Source organism: Sander vitreus, chromosome 2 (genome assembly GCF_031162955.1).
Source record: "Sander vitreus isolate 19-12246 chromosome 2, sanVit1, whole genome shotgun sequence".
Taxonomy (NCBI): domain Eukaryota; kingdom Metazoa; phylum Chordata; class Actinopteri; order Perciformes; family Percidae; genus Sander; species Sander vitreus.
In genome coordinates, this window is record NC_135856.1 from 14,660,733 (window position 1) to 14,681,766 (window position 21,034).

At 37.9% G+C, this 21,034-nt stretch overlaps 1 protein-coding gene across 1 annotated transcript in view; it reads right to left on the reverse strand.

Moving 5' to 3' along the window:
• The window catches only part of prkcaa (protein kinase C, alpha, a), a 161,982-nt gene that overhangs the window by 16,992 nt on the left and 123,956 nt on the right, over nt 1-21,034 (reverse strand). The window contains exons 14-16 of the mRNA XM_078279319.1: nt 12,477-12,557; nt 7,475-7,582; nt 1,906-2,046 (exon numbers count right to left, since the gene is read on the reverse strand). Of these exons, the coding sequence (XP_078135445.1) occupies nt 1,906-2,046; nt 7,475-7,582; nt 12,477-12,557 (330 nt within the window). The remainder of the gene's footprint in view (nt 1-1,905; nt 2,047-7,474; nt 7,583-12,476; nt 12,558-21,034) is intronic.

Here is a 21,034-nt window from a genome sequence, read left to right on the forward strand (position 1 = left end):
AGTGGAGGCGCGCTTTAGCTATTTGTGTGGCAGTAGACGTTACTGGATTGCAAGTTGTCAGGTTTCCATCTGAATTTCGAGAAAATGTGCAAAATAAAAAGTTAATTCATGTGCTTTTTTAACCACTACCGTACCGCGAATATTGGGGGTTGACACATCGACATAAACACATGGTGGCGCTAATTCTCCAGTCCAGTTCCATTAAAGCGTAACTCTCGCCAAAATGCAACCTAGGGTCTTTTTGTGAATGTACCCGAGTCAAACTTTCGTTTAAAAGCATATTTAGGATGGAAGTGCACTTTTAAGATTTACCGTATTCTCGTTTTTCGGTCAAATAGCCTTTTGAATGCTAGCCTCAAAATAGCTATTTTTAAAACACTAAGAAGGCTCGACACAACATGAAACTTTGCTCGAAGTATCACCAGGGGCTCTACACATGAATGCAAGCATTGAGAACATTGTTTGTGTACACAGAGTTTACTAAAAAGAAAGGTTTTGAGCAACTCACGTTAGCAGTTGTTGTTTACGCTATCCGCCATTTTCCCAGTCCAAAATAGGCGATCTCCGAATGCGAATGAACAGACTCCATAGGAGGAAATGTCATTCTTATATGAGGCTCCTTTTTCAACTATAAGGTCAATATTGTGTTTCACTAATGACAAAACAACTAATTATCCGTGCATTTATATGGAACTGAGCTTTTGGAGCTTTCCATCTTTACTCTCCTCCTTCAACTATTTTTGACTGGCTCAATAGACGGCGACCGGAAAAACAACAGCTACAGTGAGTTGCTCAAAACCTCTCTTTTAATGTAAACTCTGGGTACACAAACAATGTTCTCAATGCTTGAGTTAAGGTGTATAACCCCTGGTGAAACAAAGTTTCATGTTGTGTCGAGCCTTCTTAGTGTTTTAAAAAAAGCTATTTTGAGGCTAGCATAAAAGTGACCCTAGGACTCCCATTCAAAAGGCCATTTGACCGAAAAACGAGAATACGGTAAATCTAATCTAAAAATCTAAAAAGTGACGCTTCCGTCCTAAATATGCTTTTAAACGAAAGTTTGACTCGGGTATATTCACAAAAAAACCCTAGGTTGCATTTTGGCAAGAGTTACGCTTTAAACCATTGCAGAAAAAGAGGGCGTAACAAGATAACGTAATTAAAAGATTGCCAGTCAAACCTTAATGATGGAAAATAATGTAGAAAACGTAATGGAATTATGGAATTTATGTTTGTTTCATGGATTAATTCCAGGAAGTTTACAGTCTCCTCATCGGTCCACACAGATCTCAAACGCTAATTAACGTCTCTTCAGTGGATCGAAAGGTTCAGTGGATGTTTCAGTCACTTTCCTTGTGTACGTCATGATTTATCCGCTAAGTCGATATATACCAACTTTTCCACCTCAATCAAGTGTAAAAACATTGTTGGTGAATTTCCTAAATTTCCACTCCAATTTTTTTAATGCATTTAAAATGTGTTTTAATTGAAAATGTGCATAAAAAAGGTGGAGGTAATCGCATTAAGTGATGTTCCCCCTACTGTCCCTCTGCTACAGCTGTGTTGCATGGCAAGTCACCCAAATACTGAACAGGTGTAGGTAAGGAAATTACTCCATCTCAGGAAAATGCTTCTATGCTGGCTCCATGCTGGACTTTGCACCATGAATTCATATGAAAATAGAGCTCAAACAGCAACATATCCTTTGTGACAGAAACAGACAAGTGTAATGGAAAATATTATTTTAATGAAGGCTAAACAAATGTGAGAGAGGCAACAATCATCTTGACCTTGGTTACAGAAATGATCTGTAACTAAGCAGTTTCACACTTAATTAGAGTATGAAGTGTAAATATAACCCCAAGCAAGTTCACTACTGTAAAAATATAAATGCACAGTACTTACCACTTTGGGCTTGAAGGGCGGCTGTATCTCCCTGTTTGCAAGGCGTTCCCAGTCGATGCGTCTGAAGAAGGCATGTTCTCTGATGTCCCTCTCTCCCTCTGGGCTACAGCCCAGACGTTTGGATGGGTGTTTGGTCATCAGCTGCTCATAGTAAGAAACAAAAAGGAGGACACAAAGTAAGAACAAAAAGACTATAAATTCATTCAGGATTGCAGTGGTGATTCATCCTACGGTGTGGAATGCATGACTCGCATAATTGTTTTTATTGGTTGTCACAACTTCAAAGAAAAAGTCAAAATCTTTTTTTTTTTCCTTCAATTTCTTGAGTAAATGGGGAACACTTTCACTTACAGTCATGCAAAGTACAGTGTGTGTGCAGATTTTAATTTAGCAGATCACAGAAAAAATAATGAACATCAGCATTTGGATATCTCTCGCTCAAAAGGGGTCAATGTTAGTGCATCAGGAAAACCCTCACTTTGTTTTCTCCCACTTTCGTGTTCTTTCACTGATGTGTTTTGTAATGTGATTCCACCTCTTTTCTAGGTCAGCAAGTGACAACTAAACAGATGGGTCTGAAAAAGAGTGATATAATTGTTCCCACCGTCCATCTGCTTGTTCTACCTTTAGAGAACTGCTGCCTCTTCCAGTGGCATCGCAGACAACATGAAGACACAGTTTACCCTTTATTAAAGTGCCCATATTATGAAAAAAAATACTTTTTCTGTGATTTGGGGTGTTATTTTGGGTCTCTGGTGCTTAAAAACTTGGGGAAAAAAACCCATCCATGCTCACTTTTGAGTGAGATATGGGTTTCTGAATGTATCCTGCCTTCAGTCTCCGGGTGAGCTGGTCAAAATCGGCAGGGCCGTCTACATTTGGTGTGTGCTAACCACTTTAGCTAATACCACATCAGCTAGCGGTTTCTCCAACTTCGGTCAGTACAAGGCAGGATTAGCCGGGAGACTTCTTCTAAACGAGGGCGCACTTCCAACTTTGCATGGAATACCTGCAGACGAGGGACATGTAAGTAGTTCTATACAATTTCTTTTGTAGATTAGGGTGAACTTGTGTGTTATAGCAGTGTTTTGCCATTGAGAAAGAGGTGGCTAACCGCTAGCAACGCTAGCTTCTAGCTAGTAGTCCTTACCTAGCTACTGCGCAGTACCTAGCTACTGCGCATGTGTGACTCCCAACAAAGATGGGATAGAAGTGTGATGCCTCACTCTAGCTAAAACAGAGAGCTCAGAGAGCTTTGCACACAGGGTGAAAAGAGGAGCAAAATTATGGTGTTTTTTGAAAATTAAACCATGTGAACCTATTCTGGTACAACCTCAAAATACAATTATGAACCTGAAAATGAGCATAATATGGGCACTTTAAAAAGCGATAAAAAAAGTACCCGTAGGAAACATAACCAACACATTTGTATTACTTAAACATAATTATTCAATTAATGTTTCAAAAATTACAAGTAATTTTAATGTTTGTTTGTCAAGCTTACAAATGGAGAGCATAATAATATGCATAATATAATAATACATAATATTTTTTTTGCATTAACATTCCCGCCTCAGTGCAGTGATTTGTCCTGATTAAATTGCTAAGGAAGGGAAAGACGCCTTTGGAGATGGACAGAGAGACTGTCCAATGACAAAATGACTTATTCATGCATTTGACTCTGAAATGGAAATTAAGCTTTGTTTGACTGAGCTAGTTTAAATGCTTGTTTTAAATGCTCTGGTATTTCGTGCAGCGTACATTTTTTTAAATAGTACGAATTCATACATGCATGCATACATAGACACACAAGCACTCCAGACTGCAGCACCAAATCCCAAATCTGTGATGCACACCTTCACAGCTCAGTCACTTTGGCAGTTCTCCTGAATTTTATGACATCATGTTTAGCAATCATGCTTTTTGAGTTTTGTTTTTTTGTTCCCTCACAGAGGGAAGACTTTGTCACCAATATTAAGCTACAGTATAATACCACAGTCTCTGACACAAACGCTTTCAGTCTTACAGTAGTCTGACAAGACAGGTTTCATTACTAAACCAAATTTAATATTGTTTGCTAAACTATTTCAAAAGAATAGTTTGAGATTTTGGAAGATACGCTTATTTACTTTCTTGCCAAGAGTTAGAAGATTGATACCACTCTCATGTCTACATATGTCTATGGTAAACATGTACAACCCATAGCCCCATCGCTAACATGGTTGCATTTGGTTTTGTTTTTTTAAGCAGTTTTGCATTGGGCTTTTTTCAAGATCTGACTAGCAGCTCAGAAGCTTTGTGTAATGCACAGAAACAATCAATCAATCAATATAAAATTCAAGCTGTCAATTGTTTCTGCTGCCTAGCTCTGCTTTCATGCTCTTTTCTGCTGTATTGATACAACAGAACAGAAATCTGTGTATTCCTGTAATGCATTGTTACATTGTTGCATTCATCCCATCTACTGTATCTGATTCCACTATTTAAATTGAAATGAATTCCAATCTAATCAATTATTTTTTTCCATTGAATTACATTGTACCTTAAATTAAACATTAAACAATGAGTAAACAGCCCAGCATATCTTTCGCTGTCAGGTTGAAAGAATTTCTATTGGTATGTAGATTGTGCATACAGTATGGAAAGAAAAGTATGCAGTTACAGATGCCAGATTTTCTACAGTTTAACTTTTTGAAGAAAAATATAATTTAAGAGATACATTATTAAATGACAAGCTAAAATGGCAAACTTTTTTCAGCATTGAATATCTACTTGCAGGATTTTGGCAGGCCAGCTTTCCTGCAGCAAGCCCCTTTGACATACAGGCCGTGGGCTGGGCCACATCTGAACTAACAGAGTGCATCCAGCTGGCAGAGTACATCAGACAGCTGTTGATGAGGAAGAAAATGTCATTTGCAGCTTTCTGTCTGTTCACACGACTGTCACTGACAGTGAGAAAGCATCCTGCTATAAACACGAGGCTGTCACCATTAAAATGACACACACCTTACGCATTAAAATGTCCTTAAAACTGACTGACTGTTGGCCTGCCACCATTTCAATCAAACGCTCAAGCTTTTGCTTGCCTACTCGAGCAGCTGAAATACTTTGCATAAATGTGATAGATAATGGTCCTGAAAAAAGAAATGTGTTGACATTTCATGCAGAGCATTTGATTATTCTGTCTGTAAACTGTTAGCACTCAAATCTCACGCAAACGGTTAAGTTGCATGTGTTCACAAAGTGTACATAACTTCGAAGTTACCCTTCTGTTTCTGCTGAGAACATTAAATCGTTACAGACAAAGGGGAAAAGAGAATGATGAAGTAAAAGAGAAAACAGATGGGGTCTCTCAGTCAGCAGGGATTCTGGCCAGTTAAACTCTGTGATTCAGTAAACCAAGGCTTTCAAAACACACACACCATCATCCAGTAGAACCCAATTAGTTTGCTGCAGTCTGAAAGAACCGGGCGAACTACTGAGGCAAAACATCAAAGACAAACCACACTGGGCTTACCATTTGACCCTTTCTGTTGACAATACAACGGCAAACTTACTTTCTGGATACTTTTGCTACCGAGCTCCAGAGATTATTCCCAAATTAGTCAAGTGCCAAATCTTCACAGATATTTACCTCTACATCACAACTTATACTCATAACACCATTTTTATGTATATCTGTCTCATTATTTTTCTCTTCTAGTATTCATTATAAACTACAACATCATTCTAATAGCTGACCTTTAGGTAGCATCCCATTGCTTAGATGAATGTGTATCTGTGACCTATTTAAAATGTAATGAAATGTACAGTATACACAGACTTGCTAAAAATGTATGAACAGTTGCAGAATAAAACTCCACAAGAATACTTATACTATATATACTGTATATTTTGTGTCCTTTTCACTGAGTTACTACTACTGAGTTAGTTACGCTGTATTAGCATCAGTTTTCTGTCTTCTTCCTTCCCCTCTTTATCTCCCCCTTTAACCACCTCGTCTTGTTTTTCTTTCTCTCTCGTTTGTTTGTCAGGCTGCTGAAAAGCACTATTATATATCTATGAAGAGGAAGTGCTGCAGCCATGCCAAAACAAGGGTTGAGACAGGGACTTGGGCCACACCAGGACACACACACATGCACGCACGCATGCACGCACGTACACACATACACGTACACTCACACAGCTAAGAATATGAAGGAGGAAGAAAACGATGGGAAAAGCAAAGAGGGGGACAAATAGACACAAGTGGAGTTGAGGAAGGGACAAGGAGACAAAGCATGTTATTGCACAGCTCATTGAATTTGCACTTCCTCTGGACAGAAATAAAACTGCCACTTTCACTATTAAATTCCTTATATGGACAGACTTACACAAATCCGTGCTTTTCTGTATACCCTTTTGAGTATCTCCAGACATTTCAACAAAAGCAAGGTTTATTTACACATGATTTATAATCTTTATGTCGTCGCTTCTGTTACCAACAGTATTACTGTATCTTCAGCACTGCTGCCAGGAACTGAACCAGAGTCTCTGCTGCTCATGACATGAACCATATAAAGAATGTGTTTAAAGTAATTCTCGTTTTTTTATTGATCAAATAGTCCTTAGCGGCACCTCATGTCATCAGTGACGGTGACAGCGCCAAGATTCATCCATATTGTATATGTACACCAGCTTCCCTTAGGATGACCATGTAGTAGCATACCAGTGTTTCTTTTTAAAGTGTATACAAAGTGACAATGAAGGTCATATAGACAGAGGAGTGTAAATAAGTGAGTTTATGCACAATTCCTACACGTGATTTTTTGCCTTATTGTTTATTCTGTGAAGCATGAAGTGGGTCACATTGCAAATTTCATGGAGTTTCAGTGAATCCGTTATATAAGTGTCCTAAAGAAAATCTAAACAAAATGTTGTTTTTCCTGGGTTCCTTCCTCTTTCATTTGCTTTAAAAACATTATGCTGCTGCCATAAAATGCTTGACTTGCACTGAGCTACTTTACTGGTCAGTCCCCTCTGTCTCTGGAGATCCAGCAGCCATATACCCATGGCAGTGGAAACAAAATCTCATAATCATAGTAGATCAGTTTAATGTAATGAAAAATATAATGGGAATAAACAATTGACATAATCATTAAATTGTCTCCAAAGGGGTTTCTTTTTGACTGTCCACGTTTTCCATTTAGCCAGTATACAGTAATTGTTTTTGTCCAGTTTTCAGTTTAGAATTATAAGTTATAATAACTACTGCATTAGTGTATAAATATACTGTAGGTTTTATATGTTAAAGACAATTTACTGCAATGCACCCTAGAGGTCGATTGCGGTTGAAAATCTACATTTTAAGCTCTGTGTCTTTCAAAGGAGCAGTTTAAATATATTTCAGTTTAAGTGCAATTTTCGGAATGTGTAAACAGAAAAGGTTGCCCCACTGACTGCAGGTACAATGTTTATGAATACCAAATAGACTCACCTGTCATTATGTTTATGGATTTTGCTTAACAACAAAAAGTGGCTTTAAAACGGCAGAAGATTTATTTATTGAGGGCAAAGAATGTCCACTTACCCCTTTGCAGATGGAGACAGCTTCTTTGGACATGGACTTGGGGTAGGACACGTTGTGCTCCATAATGGACTGGAACAACTCATCTTCATCCTCGCCATCAAATGGCGGCTGGGGTGGAAGGAGATAATATTAAGAGAGTTGTTGGTGTTTCATCCATTATCACATGGTGGATGAATATTTAGCTGTTGTCTTGACAACTGTTTTACTGCTAAAAGTAAAGTGTCACCATGTTCACCACAGGGATTCAGCAGTTTTAGTTTTTTGTCATTTGTGCCCTCTCTATTTGACAGGTAAATTGACCAAATGTTATGAGAAAAAAAAAAACATTTTCCCCAATGGATAAAGATAAATTGGGCAGGAAATAAGGACACACATTTGACTAAACAGGGAGCCAAGATGGAGAATAAGGGAGGGGAAAGAAAGAAAAAGACAGAGAGAAGACACTAAACAACAAAGACACTGAAGAAAGACAAAATCAAGGAACAGTGCAGAGTTTGTGCGAACACGTTTCACAGGAAGACCTTACAGGGCAAATGGAGTGGATGACCCAGCTTTTTCCTGCTCACTGGATGGTTATCATCAGTAACCATAATGTGGGTGTTTTGACAGTCCATAAAATGAATTATTCGTCATTTCCACTCCACTGGCCCCTTCGGGTAGAGATAGCCTGTCTGCGTCATGCCCTCTTTACCTGATTTCACACAAGGCAGGGAAGAACAGTGGAAGGGAACATCTTAAAACCTTTGTTAATTGTTTAAGACCTGACACTAGAATTAATTTGGGAATGAAAAACATACCCATCTGCATGTTTTGCTTTCCTGTGGAGGAGCTTGCTTTTGAATGTACATGCACTTTGTTTTTGGCCTTTTGGAATGGGAGCTACTTAAACAATATGTTAATAAGTCATACATGTCTTAATACATCATTTAGTGTTGATTCTTGGAAACATGTTTTATTAAATCCTGTAAAAACCATCTGATGGGTGAGATTTTTCTACTTTCTTAACATTTGATAAAAAGGACATGTTTATTTTATTTTTATTTAAAGCATCAGTACATCTAGAGGGTGAGTAATGACAATATATTAAGCTATGGCTGCACCTTTCACAAAGTGGTGATCACGCTTTTTTTTAATCTCTGACATGGTCTGATTCCACTGTAACTTCCACTAGAATGGGATTTTAGGTTGATGCTGAAACCTCTGCATTTAGCACAGACTGCATATTCATTATAAATAGCTAATGCTAGGCTAATCCGTGAAGAGGTCACATTGATCCAATGTAACCACCACATATAGATTATTTAGATTCAGGCTAATGCTATGCTAGTTAAACAAACCTCAAAGTAAGAGTGAAAAAGTAGGCTTCTCAAACAGGTTAGTGGTAACATACAGTATGTAAATAAGTAACAAGTGAGAAAATTTAATGACCTTAATTTGTACACAAATGCAGACACTTGGGCCTGAAGAACACAAAAAGGTTCTGACTGGCAGTCACTCCGGCTGCAACACATGTCAAGCTTGCTACTCTTCCTCAGGAGCTATCTTTATAACAATATTCACACTACATGTCCTCCCTGTCTTGACTTGGAATACCTGTATCTGATTTAAAAAAAAGCTCTTCTTTACCAGCCAACACATTATTGATACGTTCACTTCAGTAAGTGAGAGTATTGTTTAGAATATCGACCCATGACTACTGGCAGCACACCGTGCTGTATCCAGGAATAAACAAAGAAACTGAAAAAGTAGTTTTTAACAGGTCAGTGGTAACACAAAAAAATGGAAGGGAATTGCAGAGATATGCGAACTTTACTTTATTCAGTTTGGGCACAAATGAAGGCACTTAAAACAATACAAAAAATATACAGTAGGAATTAAAATGTGTTGCAACCAGAGTTGGCCTTTTTGTGTTCTTTGGGACCGGATGGAAATAACACACTAATTGGTACACATACAACAGAAAATGATTAAATTGAGGGGCGTGGTTATCTATGGGGTGCCGAATGTAAAGGTTCGGTTACAATTTTTTAGCTGATAAATTTTCAACATTTAGCTCACTTTCCTCACATTTAGCGCATTTTCCTCACAATTGAGACAGAAATTTTATATATATATATATATATATATCATCAACGTAAATCAACGTAAATTTTACGTTGATTCTTCTGCAATGGTATCTACTAATAACCTCATCTCTCAGCCTTTTGAGTTATTTCGAGACACAAGGCAAGGGTCACCAATTTCACCTCTACTATTTGTAATAGCCATGGAACCTTTAGCAATAGCGATTAGAACACAACCCTCAATCCATGGTATTAAGACCGGGGATATGGTCCACAGCAATGTACGCTGATGATACTATTGTGTTTTTATCACATCTTGCAGAATCAATACCATCTCTCTTGGAGTCTGTTATGTTTTTAAATATAAACGAAAGGAAGAAACCAGTAGTATCCCACCCATTCGTGAATGCCACAGAGGGATTTAAATATTTGGGCATCAGAATAACTCCAAAGATAAGTAATCTTAGCTCAGCCAATTATGAGCCCATGGTAGTAGAGGTGTCGGAAGAGATCACTAGGTAGACAACACTGCCGCTCTCTTTACTGGGCAGAATTAACATAATAAAGATGACTATATTACCTAAATTTTTATATATTTTTCAGTCAATTCCGCTGGCCCCTCCTCCTTTTTTTCCTAAGACCAGAAAGCTTCTTTCTAATTTCATCTGGAACAATAGGAAGCCAAGACTCAGACTCTCCCTCTTATATTTACCTTATGACAGGAGAGGGCTACAATTGCCAAATCTAGAATGGTATTACTGGGCTGCTCAGTTGAGGACCACAATGTTTTGGTTTTCGAAAGATGTTTTCTTGCCCTGGTTAGAAATTAAAAAACTGTCCTCAAAAGGTCAGTCATTGAATAGCTATCTATACTCAGCATCTTTTAAAACATTAAAGAATAGTACTACTAATCCTTTTGTAAAAAAACACTATTGTTGTTTGGCATGAAGTACAAAAAATGCTGGATGACTCTCCAGGGTTGTCCTGTTTCTCCCCAATCCCTGGCTAAGAACGACATGGGTTTTAAAGCATGGTGGATCAAGGGCATAGTGAAACTACAGGATGTATATGAGGATTATACTCTAATGTCATTCAATGAGTTAAAGGCAAAGTTTGATATACCGCAGAAACACTTCTTTAAGTATTTACAACTTAGAAGATTTATTCTGGCACACTTAAACAATTCAGTGCAACAACCCCCATTCTCCGTCTTAGAAACGCATGTTACAAAAAACGGTTTTGGTACAAGACTGGTCTCCCAGTTTTATAACTTGTTGGTTGAAAACCATAAGAAAAACTCTGATAGTAAAAGACAGGAGTGGATACGTGACTTACAAGAAGATATTTCACTTATTGAATGGCGTAAAATATGTTTAAAAACACACACTCAAACCATCAACACTCGATTGAGAATGATACAATTTAATTGGACAATGCGGACATACATCTCCCCTGTACAATTAAATAAATTTGATCCTAATAGATTTGATCTATGTTATAAGTGTAATACTCACCAGGGTACTTTATATCACTGCTTATGGACGTGAAGAGATTCAAAAATTTTGGAGCTCAGTGTTAAAGTATATATCTCACATCACAACTTCCCCTGTACCTTTTTGCCTTAAGTTATGTATTTCAGGCATTTATCCAGATGACTGTACTTTATCTTGTAAGGAAAGAAAAATGGTTGACCTTTGTTTACTACAGGCCAAATGCTGTATGGCCTTATGTTGGAAGAATGTTAGGTGCCCATCTTTTAACCACTGGTTAAATAACTTAAAATCGAGTTTGGCTCTTGAGAAATTGACCTATATTGTTGATATATACAATGAAAGAGGGCTTCTGAATTTTAGAACATTTGGAAGATATTTCTGGAACTGTTAAGGAGTGGAGATACGGGGGAGGCAGTGGGAGAATAAGATAATGAAATATGTCTGATTTGTGTTAGGAATGTACGCTGTAATCTACATCAAGATTTATTTATTTTATTTTTATTTTCTTTAATGTTATTTATTTATTTTTTTGCTATCTATATTTATTTGTTCACTTATTTTGGTCCTTTCAGCTTTATTATTGTTTTAATTATTGTTTTCACTTCTGCCATATGTTCATGATGTTGTAAGTGTTGGATGGTGATGTACTAAATCAAAAAAACAATAAAAATACGTTTAAAAAAAAAAAAAAAGAGAAAATGATTAAATTAAAAAGACAGCAGGTTGTATTTTTATTATTAAAAAAGTACTCCACCAATTTAGTATTGTACTCCTGTAACAGTGTTGGACTCACGATGGACAGTTAAAATAAAAGGATCAAAATCGATGCAGCAGAACCAGAGATAGTGTCTTTTATATTCCCAACATTCTTTTTCCTTGTGAAACATCGCTGCCTACGTTACCCCATATGCAACTCGACTGCCAACAGTTCAGTCAGAGGTTCAGATATGTTTTGCACGTAGTGGCAGCCTGAACAGCCTCAAGCCTATACGTCAAGCATAGATGAGGGGCGGGCTACAGAGGTCTGGTAAGCTTCCAGTCATGTAGAATTACAATCATAATCAAAGTCAAACAGCACTGGCAGTGTGAGCAGAACTGTTCTTCTGTTCAACCATAAGTTTTGACCTGTAAGCTCTACTGACTACATTCAAAGAGGACAAAAGGTTACACCAAATAGGATATGGCCTATGACTGGAGGGGAGATGGAGGTGTACAGTATATAGTTCAATGTTTACTATCAGTGCTGCAAGGAAGGTCTTTAGGAAACACCACCTGAGCAGATTTAGGCCTATGTCGAGCCTTGCTGCTCAGGGGTACTTGAATGTGGAAATAATGTGGGTGTGATCAGTCTGAGCAACCTTGTGTCTGTGTAAAGTTGTCGGAATAATCTGTAGTATGCAATTACCTAAGAAGTACTGTATGTGTTTATGTGTTTACACCACTCACCTGTCCTGCCAGCATTTCGTAAAGCAGAACTCCATATGCCCACCAGTCTACAGAGCGTCCATATGGCTGATATGCAATGATCTGTGGAGGAAGGAAAAGAAAAAGCTCAGAAGTTCAGCTTTACTCAAACAACCTGTCTCAGACATGTCAAAGATGCTTGAAATTCATTAGACAACATCGCAGTACTTTACTGAGTCTACAACTACACTAATCCGTTTACAAATGAGAGACTAGAAAAATGTGCTGTGTGTAAGCTCAGGACCCAAACATAGGCATTCATCTCATTGCGACATCTCATCCAGGTTCACTCAGACCGTGATGCATTTTTTAAACTACTTTACGGAAAAAAGGCAAAGTATGTTACCACTTATACCACTATCATATTCATGCACTAATCCACTGAACTAGATCCCAACATGCATGTGATCACTTTTGATCTGGAGATTATATGCAGCTAGTCACATGTCCTATACATATGTATGTACAGTATTCATCCACTACAATTTTAATTACTTATCCTATATTCGGTTACTTCTGTCTGCACTGAAAGTACATATGATTAGATTGCAAAAATATAGCACATTATTTAATCACAACGTATACACTCCTTCTGTGTAATGTAATTTAGTCTTACTAAATCCAGCACACAATAAATCTCCCACATATTATAACCTTCATCTTGATATTCAGATCACATATGTGAACGTGACTCTTCTTTTGTAAATCCATGACAGAACAATTTCAGAATGCCTCAGCAATATACTGTATTGGCCTCTTCCCAGCATGATTGCATATCTTTGCATGCAAGCTGCCATTGCTTGTCTCATTTTAATGCAAATCTAAATGACTGTGATATTGTAGCACTTAAAAAATGTATTAAAATAAAATAAAATTACTCAATGCAACATCAAAAGTTTTTCACAAATTGTGCTTTTCCAAATGTCCTTGATAAGTTGCCAAATGGTAAAGCAGAATTATTTATTTATAGAAATATTTAAGCCAACTGTGCCCTAAAATGCTACAGACATAAACATATCAAGTTTGACACCAGCCTTGAAAATCCTGTTTCATGCATCTCACAGATCACAGCTCTTCATACAGTGGTTTGATCCAGACAAAGAATATGTATAAAGCAAGGGTGTGACCACAGCTGTGACTAGGGACAAATGCTGGATGGCCCCTGAAATACATCAATTTAAAATCACCTGCAACAATAACTTTTGCCATGGTTGAGCAAAGAAGATAAGAAGCTCAACATTTCTGACAATAAGGGAGCATTTGGTGCGTAGGAAGGGAGCAGATAACAAAACACAGAGATCATTTCACAAGATATGAGCACCTAGTATGATGTTACTGCAGCTGAAGCTGAAAAACACAGTTGACATTGTTTTCACAAAAACAAGCTCAAGACGGAAATGACAAACAGTGAAGCTATTGTGAATACAACTCTGTACTGGCAAGTGTTGCACATGTGACAGGGCTACATTTTGTTTTGTTTCAGTCCTTTTGTCCAAATTTTCTGAATACTGACAACACTCACTCTTCCCTCAGCTCCTGGTTTTTATTTTGTGACAGAAATGGTTATGGACTCTTGCAAACATTATTATTGATCTGGGTTATACGTTTTTAAGGGTATAAATTAGTCTTATCCAAAAACCCTGTCTTTCAACAACCTTTTGCACCTGCTAATAAAGTTAAGCTACCACTGCAAACTAATATCTAATGTCTAATGCGGAAGGTCTATTACAGGAGACAAATTTATTCAAACCTCTTTAATAACGTAACTCATAAAACACTAAGGATAATTTTATAGCAGGTACATCTTTTACATTCAAAGGCAATGACACAGAGAAACAAAAATTTAGACACAGAAGGTGAAGAATTTCAACAAAAATAGCATATTTATCCCTCACTGGATATCCTATGAATTAAACCTCTCGCAACTGTGACATTTTCTCTGGTGACAGACAGATTTCCCATGGTTTTCTCCGACATTGGTCAAGGTAAATGCTTTTACCCTTTGACCCTATTCACACCACTCAGAAGACACACATTCTGTTACACTGTTTACACTTCACACCCACTTACACATCCACTCATTTCTCTGGAGCCTTATCTGCCATATAACAGCAGATGGTGCAGCCATGTGCATATGTGCAATTCAGGCTCATATACAGCACACAAGCACATATGTTAAAACCAGGCAAGAGACATACAGGACAATATGGTGAACCACACACACACACACACACACACACACACACACACACACAAACATCTTTAGGTTTGTACCAGCATAGGGTACAGCTATATGGCCTTTGCTGAGTAACGTCTGACATCTGCTGCACACATGCTGGGACATAGGACACTCTTCCGGCTTAGTTACATACACACATACATACACATGTATGGACAACATACTGTATATGAATAAACAAAAACTTGCATGCAGATACACACAAACGTATGAAGCATTCACACACATGGGCCTACAGTAGATCAGTGTGAAATCAGATCCGTCCTGTATAGCTCTATAACCTTCGCTGCTTATAAACACCTGTCCTCTGCCTTGCTCATAGGAGCCCACATACGCACACAAACACACACTCAGATGGACAAACACACCAGCTCTGCACTCCACTGTCATGACGCTGTCCTGAGGGTTGATGGGAGCCGGCTGAACACCCAGTACATCCACGTGTTTACCCTCATACACAAAGGCAAGCATGTGCCCAGACTTACTGTACATGCACGTACACTAACGTGTCTTTGAATGCCACTATGGCTGTGAGAGTTAAAGAAGCAGAAAGATTGTATATGGCACACATTTATTTGTCACAAGGTGTGTGATGTGATCAGTTCTTCTTCAATACGTCACATTTTGCTCTTTTTATTGTCTCTTGTATTTTCATTTCAACATGAAGCTAGATACAAATATCTCCAAAATAAAAATACACCACATATACATAATAAAACGTGTGTAATTTACTGTATAGAACAGACATGCATGCAGGCAGTCGCTGACAGCCTGATGGAGGAACTATGGAAACAGTTGGAAGCATTGAAGAAAATGCTATACAGGTACATTTACAAAGAATGAATTATTAAATAAAAATGTTTGTATCATAAATATGATCAATACCTGTGTAATCTTTTATCTGTTTATCAATACAATCACTTAAATTATAGTTTCTGTGTTGTTGAATTTCTGAGTTATTTTGGGAAGTTTCTATCACTACCTACTGTAGTATTTCCATGATGTAAAAAAAGACCACGAGGCCAGGCTGATAGTCAGTGAGATGCAGGAAGAGGAGGATAAGAAGCAGGTGCAGCAAATCTTGCGTAGTACACAAGTTAAGTAACTTTACCCAAAACATGAAATATAAACTGAGGTCCTTTTAAAAATATGTATAATCCAAATAGGAGCATGTGATAAAATATGAAAGGTTAATATCTCGCTTTTTGAAATATAGACAAAAAGTTGACTCCTTACTCTTTTTCTTCCACAATTGCTGCAACCTGTTTATGTATAGTAGTTAAACATTCTGAATGCTATCTATCAATCATTTCATGTGTTTACTCTAATCATCGCCATTTCATCCTCACTGAAGCAGAACTGGAGGCCAGATTGAATGCCAGTGATTTGGAGGGCCAAAGCAAATGCATGGAACAACTGTAGAAGGAAAGGAGCGGTAATACAACAAACAAGTCAATTATTAATGACCAGCAAAGTAGATTTCCTCCTCATCCTAGGTGATCTAATCTCACCACATGATTTATCTTTGACTGAATGGTTGAAGTCATTCAGTATTTATTCCCTCATTTTTAACAAATAGAGTTGAAAGCCAGACTGACAGAACTCGGAAATAAGCTCGGAGAGGCGGACTGCAGGCTGCTGATCGAGGTAAATGAACTACATTCATACTGCATGATTGTGCATATGCATAATATATGTTGAATAAAAGGTAGAAGGACTTTTTTTCCGAAATGGAATTATCTGTGACTAAATATTTAATCTTCCAGATCTAGAAGCCAGCCTGAACGCCACTGATGTCCAGACAGAAACACAGAGAACTGGTGGCATACTTACAGATGGAAATGAAAGGTACATAAACACATGTTGAGATTATTGTCTTAGTGTGATCACACTGTTAGTAAAACAAGTGATCAGAGACCAACAGGCTAAAGAATGCTGATCAAAAATATAAAAATAAAAAAAATAATACTTGAATTTTATCTCACATCCTATCCCATCTCTCCGTTACTTATTCCATCATGCCATCCTACAGTTTGGTTTGAATCTGGTTATAATTTGTTGCTATCCATCATTGTACTTTTTTATTTGTTTTTTTATATTCTACTTAATCCTTAATAAGCAGAACTGGAGGCCAGACTGAATGCCAGTGATTTGGATGGCTAAAACAACTACAGAAGGACAGTAAAGGTAACACAACAAACAGGTCAATTATTAATACAGAGTAAGGTGGATTTCTTCTCACCTCAGATAATCTAATTTGACTTCATGACTTATTTTTGACTGAATGGAGAATTATGCATTATTCATTTGCTTTTTATTTTTTTTACAAAAAGAGCTGAACAGACTGCAGAGCTGGGGAATAGGTTTAGAGATGTGGACACAGATGTGAAGGCACTGCAGACTGCTGACCAAGGTCAATACATTTCTGTTCTTTTTTTTACTGCATGGGTATGTCCAATAATATATACCCATATATACAAGATATTGTTTAAGGGATTATTTTGCTTTTTGAGTGGTAAGATTAGAACATTGTATCTACGAAATGATTTTGATTTTATTCCTCTATTTAATGACCATTAATGAAGGCCAGACTGAACACCACTGGTGTTCAGGCAGGGACCCAAACAAACCTGGTGGCACAATAATAGGTGGAAATCAACGGTAACACTTGCAGAGATTAATGTATTTGTGCACTGACATTGTGAGTAAATACTGAGTAAACTATCCTGAATCAAAATACTCAAGACAGGGGTGTTGAAAGCAAAATGTACTACCCTCATTTTAACTGTCAGAGTTAGAGTCCAGACTAGAGTCAAGTGAGAGTTTAGAGAAGGAGTGAGCTGCCCGGCTTGGAAACAGAGATGGAGGTGGAGGCACTGAAGACTGGGTTAAAGTGAGAAGGCTCAATATGTATATGGGTATAAGATATTCATGCTGTATGTAGACTGACATACAGTCAGTCTACATACTGGGCCCCCTGATGGAAATGTCTATAAATCTTTCATGATGATACAGTGAAGATAGCGGTAGTTAGTGGTTTGTCAATGTTGTTTGTCTGAAAAGGGATTAACAGACCAGTTACCACTGGGATTGGGCTGAAACTATACTATTTAATGCAATACACAAATGAAAGAAAACATGATGCAATTTTAAAATAAATCAACTTGATGCATTTCTAACCCTTACCCAAAGAATAAAATGCCATAATGTCCTCATGATATTCATGACCAGTGACAGTCTTGTAGTAGAGGTTAATCACGACTTCCTTCCATCTCATCTTGTTATATCATCTAATGTCACCATTAACTGAACTGGAATCAATTGTTTTCTTATTGTTTTCAATTTTCCAAAAACCCCTCTCTTGAACCAAATGGTTGAATTCCAGGTTGTCAGCCAGTGAAAGTCTGACTGGAGAGCTGAATATCAGCCTTGAATATGCACTGAGACAAGCGCAGGACCTCAAGACAGCTGATCAAGGTAGGACTTTGGTGTTGGAAATTACATTTGATGATGAACGAGTAACTGGATCATTAGGGTGATTGAAACGCTAATCACTTCTCTGATTTTATTGCGATATAATAGCTGATTTAATGCAGGCTTTTCTCATTTCTTCCACTATATAGCTACAGTCCAGAGTAGAAGCCACTGAGAAAGAAAGAAATATGTACAGCTACCAGCTTTTATTTAAATACCCATTTACTGCCACAGGTAGTTTACTGTGAATCAATAGTGTATGTTTTCTAATCCCTAGTTCATACTGTTTTCTATCTCTTCCACTACTCCCACGAAGTTTGAAGCTAGACTGCGTTTGAGTTTCAGCGTGATCTGAATGCTGCCAACGAATTTAGCCATGTCTCTGAAGATTGTTTTTCACCTTGCACTGCCACTGTTGAAATACTTCAATATGTGTAAGAAGGGGAAGACTCCTTATCCATGTAAAGTGAAAGCAAAACAACCTTACTGGAAAACAAATATGCTCACTCGCTCTCTCTACTCACCTCTAAACAAAAATAGAACAGATGCCATATCTTTAATGAGCAGAGTCAAGTTGTTTAATCAAGTCAAGTCAAGTCAAATGTATTCATACAGCACATTTAAAAACAAACCACATTGACCAAAGTGCTGTACATACCAATGCAGGTAGCTAAATTCACAAAAAAGAAGATACAGGCACAAATAAACAGCTCATATGAAGACCAAAACAGAAATCGGGATGATTCAAATGCTAGCATATAAAAGTGTGTCTTGAGCCTGTAGTTAAAAGAGTCAATGGAGGAGACAGATAGAAAGACAGAAAGGGGCAGAGTGAAGGAGAGAGAGAGAGAGAGATAAAGTAAGAAAGGGAGTATCTGAGGAAGAGAGTAAGACGGCATAAAAAACAACAAGATAAGACACATTTTCTTCTCTAATGCTTTAGACACTAAGTTTAAATTATTTAATAAATGCAAAGACTTACCAGCAACAGTATTGACATTCCCATCAGCTTCAGCTTTTAGGGCTAATTAGCATGCCACCACTAATATGGTGAACATGGCAAACATTACCAGCTAAACATTGACTAGCTTTGTAGTAAATAGCAACACAAATTCTCTTGCCTCGGTCATTAAAGCGAGCAGAGAACAGATCAAGACAGCAAGACAAAAAGAGACTTATTTATGTTCCCAAAATTAAAATAACATCTATAGATTCCAGAAATCAATAAAATAGTACTTATTTACTTTTGCATCCTCGTGTTATTGTTACACATTCTGTCACAATCAGTTTTTCGCTCAGTCGTCACCTACTTGCTGTTGAGAAAGTAAAGAACGAAAGAGAGATAGACTTAGAAGTCAGTGAGGGTGCGACAAAAAGAATGAGAAATAGAAAGGAAAAGACCGAGAGGACAATTAGAGTTCAGCAGAAAGTGACTGGTTAGATCAGTTTCAGGCCATCGTGCACAGCGCTGCGCTAATGTGACGCTGCTGTGACTTGCTGCCCTTGCCACCCATCGCCTGTCTGCACCAACACCAGCGGACATTTACAGTTTCAGGCATGGTGACCTTCATGCTCTCAAACAGCATGTTGAGTCCAGATCTTCAGTTTTCCACTTATTTATTATGTATACAAATGTGTTAGCTTGTGCTGTTTGGATGAGGCTGATAAATATATAAAATGCTCTTTGCTTCTGGTTGCGGCTCCTTCCTGGTCGCAAGTGATGGAAAAAGACAAGCGTGACCTGTGCCTGACATTCCCTGCTCTTATCCTGTTTTATTTTTTACTTCAATGTATGAAAGCCTCTGGCCAGAGCTGCTCTGATTTACTGCAGTACAAACATGTACGTGTGCTGTGTGTGCTGTGTGTGCTCTGTGTGTGTGTGTGTGTGTGTATATGTGTGTGTGTGTGTGTGTATATGTGTGTGTGTGTGTGTGTGTGTGTGTGTGTGTGTGTGTGTGCTTGTGTGCTTGTTTAACTATATTCGTGGGGTACAAAAACCGGGAGTCCAGTATACTTGTGGGTCCCGACAGCTTTGTGGGGCCAAAATGCTGGACCTCAAAAGTTTAAAGGGCTGTTTGAGGGTTAAGACTTGGTTGTAGGATTAGGGTTAGAATTAAGTTATGGTGAGGGTGAGGGTTAAGGTTAGGCATTTAGTTGTGATGGTTAAGGTTAGGGTAAGGGGCTAGGGAATGCATTATGTCAATTACTGGTCCCCACAAAGAACGCGCCACAAACCTGTGTGTGTGTGTGTACATTAACTTTATATATGACTGATACATGATTCCGAATATTTTTGCTCTATAACATCTAGTTGAGTCAAACAGTCTGTGTTTGTGTGTGCGTGAATTTGTGCGCGTGCATTGCTGCAGACATTTCTCTCCTATCAGGCCTAATGCTACATGACAGATGTAGATCAGTCTGCTGGCTATTCAAGGCTACTCGCCTCACCACACACACACACACACACACACACACACACACACACACACACTTTAATCATTTATTTATGTCCACATGAAGAAAAATAGTACAGGGACACAAATAATACCGTTGCAATACAATACATACACAAACTCATGGACCAGTGGCACGCAGCAGATCTTCACAATATCACTTAACAAGCATAATACTCAGTTCTTAAGGGTATAAGTAGCACAATACTCAGTTCTTAAGGGTATAAGTAGCACAATACTCACTTCTTAAGGGTATAAGTAGCACAATACTTACTTCTTAAGGGTATATGTAGCAGCGTCTCCACCATATGTGGCAGCTGCCAATAATAGCAGATATGGCACAGTACTTTGCAAGTTGTTTAGCCCTCTTTTTG